Source organism: Dermacentor andersoni, chromosome 1, assembly GCF_023375885.2.
Source record: "Dermacentor andersoni chromosome 1, qqDerAnde1_hic_scaffold, whole genome shotgun sequence".
Lineage (NCBI taxonomy): Eukaryota > Metazoa > Arthropoda > Arachnida > Ixodida > Ixodidae > Dermacentor > Dermacentor andersoni.
This window is the reverse complement of record NC_092814.1, coordinates 193,150,166-193,164,342: the sequence shown is the minus strand read 5'-3', so window position 1 is coordinate 193,164,342 and position 14,177 is coordinate 193,150,166. Positions and strand designations below refer to the sequence as shown.

At 44.4% G+C, this 14,177-nt stretch overlaps 1 protein-coding gene across 8 annotated transcripts in view; it reads left to right on the top strand.

Moving 5' to 3' along the window:
* LOC126547008 (lysine-specific demethylase 8-like) overlaps positions 1 to 12,135 on the top strand; it is a 74,936-nt gene extending 62,801 nt beyond the window's left edge. For 4 of the 8 annotated variants that reach the window (XM_055062908.2, XM_055062907.2, XM_055062909.2 and 1 more), the window contains 2 exons: positions 743 to 835; positions 11,890 to 12,135. In XM_055062908.2, the coding sequence (XP_054918883.1) occupies positions 743 to 835; positions 11,890 to 12,054 (258 nt within the window). In that variant the 3' untranslated portion in view covers positions 12,055 to 12,135. Of the gene's footprint in view, positions 1 to 742; positions 836 to 3,924; positions 4,074 to 6,533; positions 6,642 to 11,889 lie in introns of those variants that run through there. The other 4 variants (XR_008609045.2, XR_008609046.2, XR_008609044.2 and 1 more) reach the window with 4 other exon arrangements.
* The last annotated feature ends 2,042 nt before the right edge of the window (positions 12,136 to 14,177 follow it).

Here is a 14,177-nt window from a genome sequence, read left to right as displayed (position 1 = left end):
CAAATTTTGGTGAATGCAAGTTAATTTGTTGCAAAAGAGCAGTCCACAGTTATTTACATTGTAGAAGAACAAGTTAATAGTTATCCATGCACGCATTCTTCAAAGACAAATTACGGTACATTCTTCTTTGGTGCAAAATAGAGATGGGGCAGCCATTATTCCTTGCATCATAGCTGAAACTGAATTGATGTAACATGTCCAAACTTGCACATGCCTGACTGGAGACAGCAACCCCATATGGAAAGCACTGACAAGACAGTTTGGCAAACTAAATTTTTGGAGAATGCGGATGGTGAATAATATTGTCCACCATTGTAGTTTTATGCTCTTTCATTTTCATTGTTGGTTAGGTATGTGTGTTCAGCATGAATAATGATTTAGCATTGTTGTTACTTCGTGAGCCTTTCTATAAACGGCTGAATAACAAATGCACAATAAATAATGATCCAGAGCAGTTGCAAGGAAAGCTTAAAGTGACATCTAGATGTCATTTTAGAGTGTGAAACCATTTTAGCAGGTTTTTGCATGCATTGCTTAGATCTGTCAAAATTTAACTGTAGGTGAAGCAGATGATGTTTCATTATAAGAGGTCTTTGCTTGCATATTTAAGTTTGTCGAGCTCTGTAAGGCTATGTTGTCAGCAACATTTTATGGCCTGAATATATAATACTTTTATAGGATCCTGTCAAATGCTGCAACTGGCACTTATTTGCTGTTTTTTGTATTCTTTGTTCTTGTTCAGGTGTTTGGAGAGAAGTACATTCGACTGTATGGAAAATCGCAAACTCCTTTCCTGTATGCTCATGAAGAACGCCTACTTGAAAATACAAGCCAGGCAAGTGATCAGATAATAGCATAAATGCTATAACACACAAAGCTGTGGCCCTGTTCAATACAGCTTTGTTGTTAGATGGTAGTTTAAGCATAATACGCATAAAATTGTGCACTTTGTGGGGCACATTTATATTATCGGTGTATGTAGCAAACAAAGCACCATTTATTGCTCTTAATTTTGATTGATTTCGTAAGAAAACAAATATTAAGACCATCAGAAGGTAACAGAAAGGAAGTCCTAAACATATTGTCACTTCTGTAGGATGAAAGTAACTGATAGGCTGTTTACAACATGAAAATGCTTGTTTTCAGTGGGTGTCAGCACGAGTTTGATGGACAGGTGTTGATGGACAGGTGTGGTTCATGGCAGTGCGATGACTGTTGCATGACTTTTCGTGTCGACAAAATTATTACTTGAAATTGAAAAAGGTGCACACACAATGAAACAAATCCTACTTAAATGATAAATGCTTGACCTTCCTGAAAGATATCTTACCACACAAGAAAATTAGGGCAGTTTCCTACAGCAACATCTGCACTATCTGGGTGCGCTTTACTAGCATGCTGAAGAGAAATTGCTACCACTTGGTTCTTAAGTCACTGAACTCTCAACACATAGAGCAGCATAAATACCTGGGCTGGGATAATGTAATGATTCTGTACGTGGCCAGTGGATGGAGCTGACTACCACTTATTGGTCGCAAAGAGGAACCATGCTGGTAGGCCGCTGTCTAGGCAAATGGCTAGCTCATTCTCTGCTTGCGCTCGCAAAGCATGCCACTTCATTCTTGTCTTTGTCAGCAGTGGCACTGTAGACCATAGTATCATTGCAGGTGCTCTCGCTCCAGCGTGCAGCATGATAGAAGAAAAGGAGGTGATGTATGGTGAGCTGACATAATTTGAAGAAAGTTATGTATACAACAGTCAGAAGTGTCAGGTGATTGTGTCAGTGTGTGGGTGATGGCAATTTAGCACAACTATACAGGGTGATCATTTATAAGTTTTGTGGAATTTTTAATAATATCCTGTGGCTGATAACATAATTCTAGTCCTTGAGCTGGATTATACAGAGAGGCAGATATTACTTGCATGAGAAATCGAAACACATATTGAACTAATTAACAAAAAATTCACTAATTAGCTTTGAATTAATTACCTTATGCACATATTGCAATTTACAAGTTGTAGACGGTGAGTTTGCAAGGCATATCTACTTAGAATGAATTTCCAGAATGACGCCAGTTTGGAGATACGTGCCATCAAACTTGCCCTAAAAATGCACTGTTGTTCAACTTATTTTTCTCACAAAATGCTCTTTTATGCATTGAAGCACAAAAGTAACTGGAATGCCAATGTATTTCTTTCAACACTTTGGGAAATAGTATCTTGAAACTGGTGTCATCCTGGAAAACAATTTCAAGTGGATACATCTTGCAATCTCCCTGGCTCCAATTTGTTAATTGCAATGTGTGCCGTAAAGTAATTAGGAAGTTAATTAGTAATTTATTGTTAATTCATTATATGTGTTTCAATTTCTCGTGCAAGTGATGTCCGCCTCTTCGAATAATCCAGTCAAGGACAAGAATTATACTGTCTGTCACAAGTGATTTTTTTAAAATTCCATAAAAAAAGTGGATATACAGTAGAACCTCATTGATATGTTATGAAAAGAAAAAATAATGTGAACAAAATGTATTAGTCGTGAAAACATACGATCAAAAGTCACTAAAACATTTGGCAGACTCAACTGTAGTTGAGATCTACGCAATACGAAGCATTGCACAAATACTTGCAGCTCACGTACCAGCGCACACTGAGCTAGTGGGTGCCCGAGCGGCCCAAGACGTGCTGTGTTGTTTTTATAACTTTGGGAAGCTTACATCTGCATTCCTAGAATTCGGTCTGGGTCAGCAGCATCTATGAGCGGGGCATTTTGGTGTAAAGTTTCGACGTGCCCACTCGGCGTTAATTGCCCCTGGCAAGACACCAACGTGCGTCGAGCTGGTGACACCCTAGCTGCCTGTGACGTGTGGTGTCATTTTCGTATTGTGTAGTGTTTTAATACTGGTGCCACACGTACACTTCTGATTGCAATGCGGGCTGATTCAGATCCATTTCTTGATCGCTATCAACAATAGTCGCTGCTACATGGTCCAATGATCTGGATCGAGTTATTGCCGTCTGCTGACCATAGGCAACTTCCAGAACTGCATAATGGCTTGGCTACATATTCAGATTTGCGAAATGTGGTTAAATTTGGGAAGTATTTCAATTTTACAGCTTACTATTGCTGATAATAAGACTTATAAAAATTTTTTCTTGAGGTGCCTTCACTTTTTGTTTTTATCGTTTTCAGAATAGTACGCTACAGTGTGCAGACGTCAGCCTGCGATCGCGGTTAAGAGGCCTGATAGCAATTCGTGGGTTGCGATTATCCAGATTATGCGAGATAGCGATCGCAAATGACCGTGCAGCAACACATGATCTGGATCAAGCTCAATCTGGATCGGCCCCGATTGCGATCAGAAGTGCACGTGTGACGCTGGTGTCTGACAGCGACGAGAAACAGAAATGAAATCAAGCTGGTGGGCGACGCCGGAATACCATACCGCCAGAGCGAAACATGACACTCACTTCGTGCTGCCTGCTGCAGAGAAAAGCGAAGTGTTTGGGTAATCACCTATTGAAGGCATGCAGTATGCTGCCAATGGCACTACGCCACACGTGCTGTGACACAGATACGTGAAGATGTTTTTTGCAGTCGGTTTGGTTGCGATAGGTGGGAGTGGGACTTATGACAACCTGCAGTTAGATTTGTTGGTACTGGAATATGAAACTGAATGTGCACTGGCGCTTTCATGTGGCACAGGCGGGTGAGTACTGCAAGGAAACTGCCGTGGCTACTGTTTGTCACATGCGCCTCGCGCCTTTTCTTGTGTACATGGGATCTAGCGGCCAGGAAACATATCACCCGATTGTAGTTTGGCGATGTACTGAACGTTGGTGCTGAAAGATTGTTTCTTCCACAAACGTATCAGCTGGTAAAAAATTTGTGTAACTGTATTAAGGCATTTTTTTCCTCTTGATCAGAAACGTTGGCACCTGGAAATCATACGATATGCTATTGTACTGACGAGATTCTACAGTATACAGCTATGTACAGCGTGGACTGTATGACGGTACGATGTGAATGGACAGAAGACCTAGTCAACTAATCTGGAGAAATGAGGTCATTCTTGGTGAGCTGTTCAATATGCAGCCATAGTTTCAGTTGGGCAGCACTGGCTGTTGCATCCTGGTTGGGCCTTTGGTAGTCTTATTTTTGATCAAAAGCCGGTTAGAACTGTAGGCATTGCACAAGACACTGATAGTGAGTGCAGGGGATGTCTTTGTGCCCATAGCAGGAGAAGGTCTGTCTACATGTCTGCTGTATCGTGCCCTGCTAGGGAGCATTTTCTGTGGCACTCATGGACACAGTTGGCATGAACATCAACGAATACAATGCAATGATGTTACATGCATGTTCATTGTTGTGGGTTCAGTTCAGTTGATGGCATCTGAAGCACTGGCTTCCTGGGCCTTGCACTGTTGTCACTGTCCACCTTCTGCTTGGTCGAAGTTTGTATTTGTCATGGCGCTTGAAGAGTACCCGCTGTGACTGTGGAAAAGTGACAGTGTGCAGCGTCAAGTGCTGTAGATGGCGTGTCCATAGAGAAAGAAATTTCAACAAGAGCGGACACTCCCATAGAGCCCAGCGGCCGAATTGACTGTAGCACACCAAGCGAATGGTATTAACACTTTCCGGTTTCGGTTGTGGGCGCGCGCGTTTTGAACACCAATCGGTAGACTCCGTGCCGGCTCCGCTGATCGGCGCGTCATTTTTTTTTTCGCTTCTGCTGAACCTCGCGTGGCCTTGGCGTGGAATCGTTTCATTATTTAGTAAAAATGATTGCGAAGACCTTTACAAGACTCCGCCGAATCTGTCAGGTGCAATTTCATAAAGAAAACGCAAGACGTCTTCTGAAATGATGAAATGTTTATTTTGCTCTATATAAATGCTCATTCCGGGCTTCTTCTGCATTCATCCAAAGTTGGGGCACCAGGTAAGCAGCAGTCGTTGCTGTACGAAGCTCCACCGGATGCCATCAGCTGAAAGAAAGTAAATTACAAGCATGTATCATTTTGGTATATTGACCTAACAGGAGTGTTGCGTGTAGAGGCGAAACGCGCAGAAGTGGTCAATGCACGGCGTTGCAGATAAATTCACTTTTACGTACGTTTCGCAGCAAAGACTCCTCCCAAACAATGCCATAAAATCTCAAGAAAGTATCCGATTTTCAAACATCCCTCCCTTCCCGGCAATATTTCTTGCACTTTAAAGCACAAATACACGGATGACTGCGCGTTTCCAAAATAACTTGGCCTCAGTCGACGCGATGGTACGCCAAGTACACAGAGGTGGCTACAACACAGGCTCAGCCAGACCATGTTACACGCTTGCAGAATGCCTTCTAGTCGCACTCAAGACAGATTCGTGGGTGCAAAGCCTGTTTTCAGTCGCTCAGAATACGTAAATGTCATGTTCTTGAGCTTCTCCGTGTTATCTTTTACGCGTCCTGCCGGTGCAAGCAACACTACCGTGTTATCACTCTCGGCAATAGCTCATCGCATTTTCAACAAGCATGAGTACCAAAATAAGGTATATGTTGTTGCAGGGCTATAAAATGCGTCACAAACTTGTCCCACTAAAATTCAGTACACGCAAAACTAACTCACTATGGCTGGCTTGCTTTTTTGCTAACAGCTTCACAACCCCAGGCGCGGCGAGCATGCCTCAATATATCCCAAAAAGTTGCCAAATTAATTACAATACTTTTTCGGGTCAGAGAATGCATCACGAACTTCCACCAGTAAGATTCAGTACTCGCGAAACTAACTGCGGCACACAGCCAAGCTGCTTTTCGCTAACTGCGCCACTACGCCGAGCGCGGCCACTGTGCTTAAAAAGTACCCCAAAAAGTAGCGAAATTAGTTACAATAATGTCTGGGGTCAGAAAAAGTGCCAAAACTTGTCCCGGTAAGATTTAGTACACGCGAAACTGCATCACACAGCCAAGGTGCTTTTTTGTCACAAAGCCAGGTGCGGCGAGCGGGCAAAAAAACTACAGAAATAAGTTATAATTATGCTTGGGCTCATAGAAAGCGTCGCAAACATCTCCCAGTACGGGTAATTAACTCAAATTAACTATAGGCTTGGACGGCGGAGCTACTTTTAGATAACTGCGTCACTATATAGGTTCAGTTTTGTGCAGTAAGCCTAAATGTGCTTGAAGTGCGTCGCAGACTGTCAAACGAAATTCCTCACCTTGTAGTCCAGTAGTGCAGCGGTGCCGTGTCGAAATGCAGACGGAACACAAGAGAACGCCGGAGGCTCAAAAAACGGGCTACACCTAAAAGAGACGGGTCACCGAGCACGCGAGCTTCACATGCGCAGCCGGCCTCGCTCACTCCTGCTGCTTGTCTGGCGCATGATGTATGCACGCGCGTCTGGCGTGCCGCTAGATTGTTGCTAGGCAACGCAACAAAACTAAGTTGCAAAGTATAAGTTCATTTACACGCAAAACTTTTTCACTTTTAGTGGGAAAGAATTTTAAAAATAAAACGTTGTCTCTAAGTTTATTTCACATTCTTCTTTTCAGATTCTGATGCTCGCGTCAACTAATGGATGGAGTTGAAACTAGGCGTGACGTGTTTCCTGTTGCCAGTTTTTGAAGAGTGTCCCCTCTTGTTGAATTTCTTTCTCTATGGTGGGTCATTGTAATAGCTTGTGCATGCAGGGGTGCACATTGCTTAATTTGCCGCGTGTGGTGTGCTAGAGCTGACTTGGCCACTCATGTTTTCCACAGTGTGACCGGGAAGATCACATGCTATAGCAACAGATTGTGCTGTTCCCACTCCTGAAGTTGTTGCCTTGGCTGGCAGGGATGGCATCATTGTAGGGATGTAGTCAGAAGCTTGAAGCGCCAAAGGGAACTGATATGTCCTGGAGTTGAAGACGCAAAAAGTGACAGGGTAAAGAGTGGAAAGGCATGCAGCTTGCAACATCCGTGACTGTCAGATGGTCGGTCGTCACCATGTTCTCAATGGAAAGCTTTTCATCTAGGGAGTAGGCCGTGGGCAAGGGCTTTGAGAAGTGAGCTGGAGTAGCTTGGGTGACTGAGAGCAGGGGCGGTGCATGGCTGGAGTGCCGTGGACTTAACCCTACGGGGACGCTTGACTCTCTCACGTCCCCTGAATATTGCTTTTCCCCACGTGGCTCTCACGTCTCCTGTAATCTGGCTTCTCGATGCAGCTGTGTGCTGCCAGTAGTTGGTGTAGTTGCAAAGTAGTATGAAAGATGGTGCTAGTGTTCTGATGCTAGTGCCACCTGACAGCGTGGATACTCGGGCACAAAGGGAACGACCTACCTGCTCTTTGGCCTGGGGTTGGTGGCACACGGGAACGTGTCGGCATGCTTCAGGGGACCATCTCGTGAATTGCTTTGGAGCGGGGGACCAAGGATGGACAGGATCGTTCGAACCTGCAACCGTTCGTATGACTGCACACACAAACAGGCATTAGTGTCAGACATGGGGCGAACATATGCACTTTATATCCAGTCGTGAAGAGTCGAACTTCCTCGATTTGTCAGCGCCTATCGGCACATTCCATTTGTTGTAATTTGGCTAACTGGCATTGGTGTATAAATGGCACAATAAATGCCCTTTTCATTGTTTACACTACTGTGTGGCCGTTCCTTTGTCCCAAGAGAATGTTTAAGACCCCACGCTACCTGGAGTGTACGATCATGTTTGCCTGGCTGCTAGCGTCCTCCATAGGACTGCCAAATGATTCTCCTGTCGGTACAACAGAGGGTAGCAAGTGGGTGTCGGGAGTTGCCACAGCAGGGAACTCTTGAAGGGAACTCGGCAGGCAGAGCAGGCATAGTGGTGGCCTGTGGCTGGAGGTTTACTCTGTAGGATGCAGTGCAAGAGGCTTGGCAGAGAGTCGGTGGAGATATGACAGAGGACAAAGCTGTGGAACGGAAATCCCATTTGCAGGTGTGTGTCACAGTCGTTGTTCTGTCGGAAGTTGCTGCTCTTAGAGCCAGAGTTTGTCTGTTGTTGAAAGTGGCGCCTTGGCTAGTGACATGGTGCGTCAGCCATATGTTTCCAGCTTGTCATATGGCCATTCACTGGGTTATGGCTGTTCTTTGCGCAGTCTGGTGGGCATGAGTTTGACAACGAGGTGGTGCTTGACTTTCTGTAAGCTGACCCAGTGGAGGGAAGAAGCCTTGGAGGAACCAGCCCACTGGGTTGCTCACGTAAAATGCCAGAGGAGGGGGAAGCACCAGCTACAGGTTACCTTTGTTGGGAGCCATGGTGGTCCATGTCTGAAGTTACCACTTGTAGGCAGTCAGTCAACGCAGCTGACCATCGTTATTGGTTTGGAAGAGGAACCATGAGCCCGCAACAGCCCGTAAATGCATGCAAAGTGCCTCGAGCGGCTAGTCGCGCAGCAATATTGCGTGCATTTGCGGGCTTTCATGCTCGGAAAAACACTTTTCTGTAGCACTTATTGAGCCACAGAAAGCTGTATAGAGAGTTTTTCATGTAGCTCTACAATTTTCTCATTTACACTTTTCATATAATTATTATAAAAGCTGTATAGGGAGTTTTTAATGTAGCTCTACAATTTTCTCATTTACACTTTTCATATAAATATAATATTTGAGAAGTTGATTAATTAAGTCTAATTGTCTAATTAAGCAGAATGAAAAAAATAGTTTGAGTATCTCAAAGCGATGGCAAACAATAACCTTTGTTCTGTCCAGCTGCGTGGCATTTGCATACTTTTTAACTATGGCTAAAGTTAGCTAGGACACCCTGTATACCGTTCACGATTGCGCACACCTCGTGCATTTTCTTGTTTACATTGGATCTAGTGGCCAGAAAATGTATCATACGATCACAGTTTGGCGACATACTGAACGTTGGTGCCGAAAAATTGTGCTTTCTGGAAACGTATGAACCGGTAAAAAATGAGCATAACTCTAGTGGGCCATTTTTTGTGTTCTCGATTGCGAACGTTGGCGCCGGGAAAACGTACGTAACAGAAACGTATCAATGAGGTTTTTACTATATTTCACGTAAGGAAAATAAACTAATACTTGCATCACCTTTAAGTAGATGAAGTGTCAGATTTTTTGTTTTTAGTAGTTTGTCACAGTACACTTTCCATGTAAATACTTACAAGCAGTCAATGGAAAAGGCAAGGGAGGCATCATTTCTTTAACAAGCTGAATATTTGTGTGTAAAGTAATGAGAAAAAAAAAACCACTGGGTTTATTTATTTCTTCCTCCTTTCTGTCAAGATTAAACACTTTGCATGTTTGAACATTGGCTCTTTAATGGGGTCCTGAACCACTCCTTCGGCTTGGTCAAAAAGCACTGTCCATGGATAGCATACACTGCTGTATATATCTCAGCCAAATTTTGCAGTTGTGCGCAGCGCGTGGCGCTGACAAGCAGAGCGTGAAGTTTGCTTTTTCTCGAACACCTCTTTTCAAATAAGGCCTTCTCCTCACCCGTTTCGGAGCTGCCGGTGGCTTGCATATGTCGTCATATGCAGTATTCTCATAGATGGCTGCTATTGGCTGGTAGCTGACATCAATAAAGAAGGGTGTTCAGAACACTGTGCTTCTCCCTTCTGTTACTGTGTATATTTATTGATGCAGTTTACTAAACAGGCTGAAATAAGCAAAAGTCTGCTTTTGAATTTCGATAATAATTACATACTTCTGGAAGAAGCAGACTATCTTCTCCTCATGCTCAACTGCAGCCACTCACGTAGGAATTAAACTTGGGCTCCACTGCTTATCAATGTCGTAACCATTGGGTTTCGATAATTTCGATTAGTTTTCAATACTCTACTAGCCTCGAACCCTGTAAAACTTGAGGTCAGGCCACACGTACGGTTGCCAGTGCACACTCACACCTGGCTGCTCCTGGCTGGACACCTTGGCAGACATCGCTTTGTAGTGAGCTATTGACAGCGCTTTAGTTGCTCAATTTGGATACGACTACTGCCCGGCGGTCTAGGTGATGCAGGACAAGGCCGGTCTGCGTCATGTAGCATGGCCATACTAAAGCACATGAGCGCGATTGTGCACTCCAGCACTGTCATGCACATTGCAAATGCTGCGCACATGCATTACCGTTCCATGTAGCTGCGCTTGCTGCGTAAAGTAGATATCGTGGCCGTCCAGGGTACCATGACAATTCTGCTTGCTGAGCTTAAGGCACGTTCACACCGAAGGCGGAGCGGACAAGCGGACAAGCGGATCCGGCCAAGCGGCCGCGGATTTATACGTGGCCGCTTGGTCGGATCGCGCCCGGACCGATTTTTTCCGCGCGGATAAGTTGGCCGCTCTGGCCGCAGCCAATCAGAACCCGACACTGCGGAAGCACTGGTGATAGAATGTAAACGAATGTCTTTCTCTGGGTTTTTCGCTTCTGTTATTCAGAAGCGTCAAAACGGCAAGTTGGGCCAGTTGGTTGGGATTCATAGTAAGGTTTTTTTACAGCGCAACACAAGACAAGCACAAAAGAAGGTATAAAACGACGACACGGCGCCGTGTCGTCGCTTTATACCTTCTTTTGTCCTTGTCTTGTGTTACGCTGTAACAAATCTTGAAAATCGACTAGACAAGTGGCGAGTAAAATGCCAACGATCTCGTCTTCTTCGTCTGAGCATATCATTTTGCAGAAGCAGATAGCGGACGGGAGCGCGCCGACCCACGAAGAAAAAAATATCGAAAGTGTGCGCACAAACCCAAAGTGCCGCGAGATGGCGGCACGTCCCTGAAATTGCTAAAGAAATTGCGAGATGCCCCGCCCTCCCGGCGGCGCGGACAGCCAGACTACGCGTCTGGTCTGAACAGGCGCAGACGCTCGCCGCCTCGCCACTTTGAAAATCCGCTTGTCCGCTTAGACGCTCCGCTTTCGGTGTGAATGTGCCTTTACTGTGGCTCACTGTGGACAACCATGCTTGGTGTTTGACGCGTCGTAGGCATCAAAATTGCAAATACTGGCATCTACGTGAACATCCAAAATCGAATTTGAACTGTGTGCCACAGTGACGTTCAGCAGGCAGAGTGTTGTTGTCAGCATGCCCTGCTATGCCATAGCCTTCGCAGTGCAAGGCATTGAAGAAGGAGCGGGAGCACCGTAAGAGGGATCAAGGTGATCTTTGATTGCCAAAAACTCCCCTTTTGTTGAACACATTGAGGTACCTTTTGCTGCAGAGTATTTCTGAAATAGTCTATTTTAACTTCAAATGCATTTCTTGACTTCGATAAGTGTTGTCAACGAAACTACTGAAACGAAATATTAAGTCAACGAAGCCACCGAAATGGGTAGGCAGGGGCAGTGCAGAGTCGAGCGAAAACTAAACCTTTTGACCGCCTGCGTAGTTGTCATGGGTAACATCAATTAGTTATTTTTTCTAAACATTGAATAGAACTGGACGAGTAGCATTTTCTTCCATTTTATAAAACAATGGAATTACCTTTTTACAACGCGAAGTTGAGTACTAGCGGCAGAAATAAAATGAGTGCCTTCGTCATCGGTCTAGTACTTGAATGTCCCTGATGAGTTGCAAATCATGTACTGCATTTACCTCAATTTCTTGATTACTAAAACATTGTTCGCAGTAATATTGCCTTAGGTGTCCTCGAGCATTGATCTATCACGTTAGCTTGACTTAATATTTGCCTTTAGTGTCCCTTTAAAGGCAGTAGTTTTGATTCAAAGTGCTTGTATATTCCTTTATAGATGACTTATTTTAGTGCTGAACATTGGGATATTATAACCGAACATATTAACAAAGCAGTTAAACATCCTTGTAATTTGTGCCTTTGATTGCACCATTTTAAATTCTGACATTATCTTTATTAGCACTAAATTGTAATGTAAAGTACCATGTAGACTCCATTAATGTTTGGTTTCCATACAGGTGGACGTCGAGGATCCAGACGCTGAGAAGTTCCCATTGTTTGAAAAAGCACAATACACTGAATGTGTGCTGAGACCTGGTGAAATGCTATTCATTCCGCCAAAATGTTGGCACTTTGTACGCTCTCTTTCACCAAGCCTTTCCATAAGCTTCTGGTGGGAATAATGAACTCTTATCAGTATTTGTTCACTCTGAAAGTGCTTCATTGAATGCCATTGTTTAAAAATAAAGTTGTGTGTATAATAATGGTGTGCACTGGCATGAAAACAGCAGCAGCGTGACGAGACAGCAATACAAGAAGTTTATGAGGAATATACTAGTGTTTGCTCATGGTGTTGAGTAGTGAGAATCATTGTGGTGGCATCGATTTTAAATGCAACTAACTTAGCAATCAATGGGAACTGCCATGGCATCCCAGTGGCTATGACATTCTGGTTCTGAGAATGAGTTCACAGGTTTTATTTCTGGCCATGGTGGCTGCAATTCGATGGAAGTGGAATGCAAAAACTCTCCTGTACAGATTTCAGTGTACATGAATAACACCAAGTGTTCAAAAGTAGTGCAATTCACATTGGCAAAAACACATGGCTTGCTTTGGGGCATCTCATTGCACGGTTTTGACGTGTCTTATTTTTTTAGGTGGCAGGTGGTATGGTGTAGGAAGTTCAGATATAAATAATAATTTAAAAACATTTATTCTTGCCTGATGGCAGAAAAAAAAAATGCTACTACAACATTAACAAAATTGTGTGCTTTACAATGGCAAACAAGCATCTGGTTGAAGCAGGTGCTCTACCACATGAACAAACTTTTACACAGTCACTCATATGAGTTCAGAATGTGTTGTTACGACGTGGTGCCAAATGTCATAAGACTTGATCAGTTATGACGATACCTACAACCTCAAGAAAAGTTAAGTTGCATGTAACTCTCTCTGGTTGCATTGATCTTGGGACACACGCTTGCATGTACCTCAAAGCCTGTAAATCTATGCATACACTGGGGTGAGTACAAGCAGGGGCGTAGACAGGGGGGGGGGGCTTATGGGGCTTCAGCCCCCCCCCCCCCCCCCGAAATTTTTTCGTGCTGTCCATGCACAAAAGCAACCCCCGGTGCCGGAAATCATTCTGGATTTTGTCTAGAGCGTCTTTTTCACGCCCGGAAAGCCATTTCACCGCGAAAATTGCCAACTCTGGCTGGATTTCGCGGCAACGCCCATGCACCGGGAGTCACATAACGCAAGCAGCCCCATCCGAGTACAAAGTTTCAAGGACGTTTTCATGGCGAACGGGCTCGCCGCGGAATCTACAGTCTATCATGAAACTTAAGGAGCGCGTGGATATCAATTCCGAAACTTTATGCGTATAAAGTTCTCATAAAATTTTGATGTGAAAGGTGCATTGACATTTCCAAACGTGTGCTTTAGATTTTCAATTGCGGAACTTTGTAAGTTTAATGCTCCCATAAATATTTGACGCCAAAGGTGCATTGCCTTTTCCAAAGTCGCACATCGGGCCATACAACGAAACAAGCCAAATGAACACGCTGTCAGACAAGTTGACAAAGTCCGCAGCGAGGCCCGATGAGACGAAGTGTTGTGGTGGTTCATTCGTGCCGTCATGTCACATAAAAAATATATTTTTTTCACCTGCGCCAAAGCATCCAGTGAAGACACTAAAGCCAGCGAAGGCAACTACGTTCTTATTTATTTTTCTACTTCGACTTTTAATCGCGAAGACACATTGAGCCTCTTCAATTTTTTTGTTCCCCCTACCCGTGCGCTGCCAGAGCCAGCCAGAGCGCATGCGTTTTTCTCGTGTTGCCCCGACCACAGCGCGGCGCACTTCGGTGCACGTTCGGTTTTCTCTGGCCGAGTGCATTTTAGCCTGGCAGAGCTTTGGACGCTTTCTAACTAGCAGACGAGAAAAAGAAACAATGGTCGCTAGCCGCCATCACTGTGGGGACTCGACGGATTGCAGCGCGTTCGCTTGAGCGCAACCTCTCCAGGAAGTCTTGTCTCGCCGGTGTAGGATACCGAGCAGTATGCGCATGGTTCTTGGTGGACCAAGCGTCTCGTGTTTTCTTCGATATTCCTTTAATAGCCATATCAGTTGCCCAAAGTAGGCATTCTATTGTGACCAACATACTTTGCGTTTTTTTTATTTGTCATTACGGTGCCCCCGCCCCACAAAAGGAAGAAAGCGTTTTTGCGGTGCAGCGAATTGTCGCATGGTGAAAGTGCTATTTTGTTACTTCTTTTGCGGAAAGTAATGGGCCATGGGACGCTT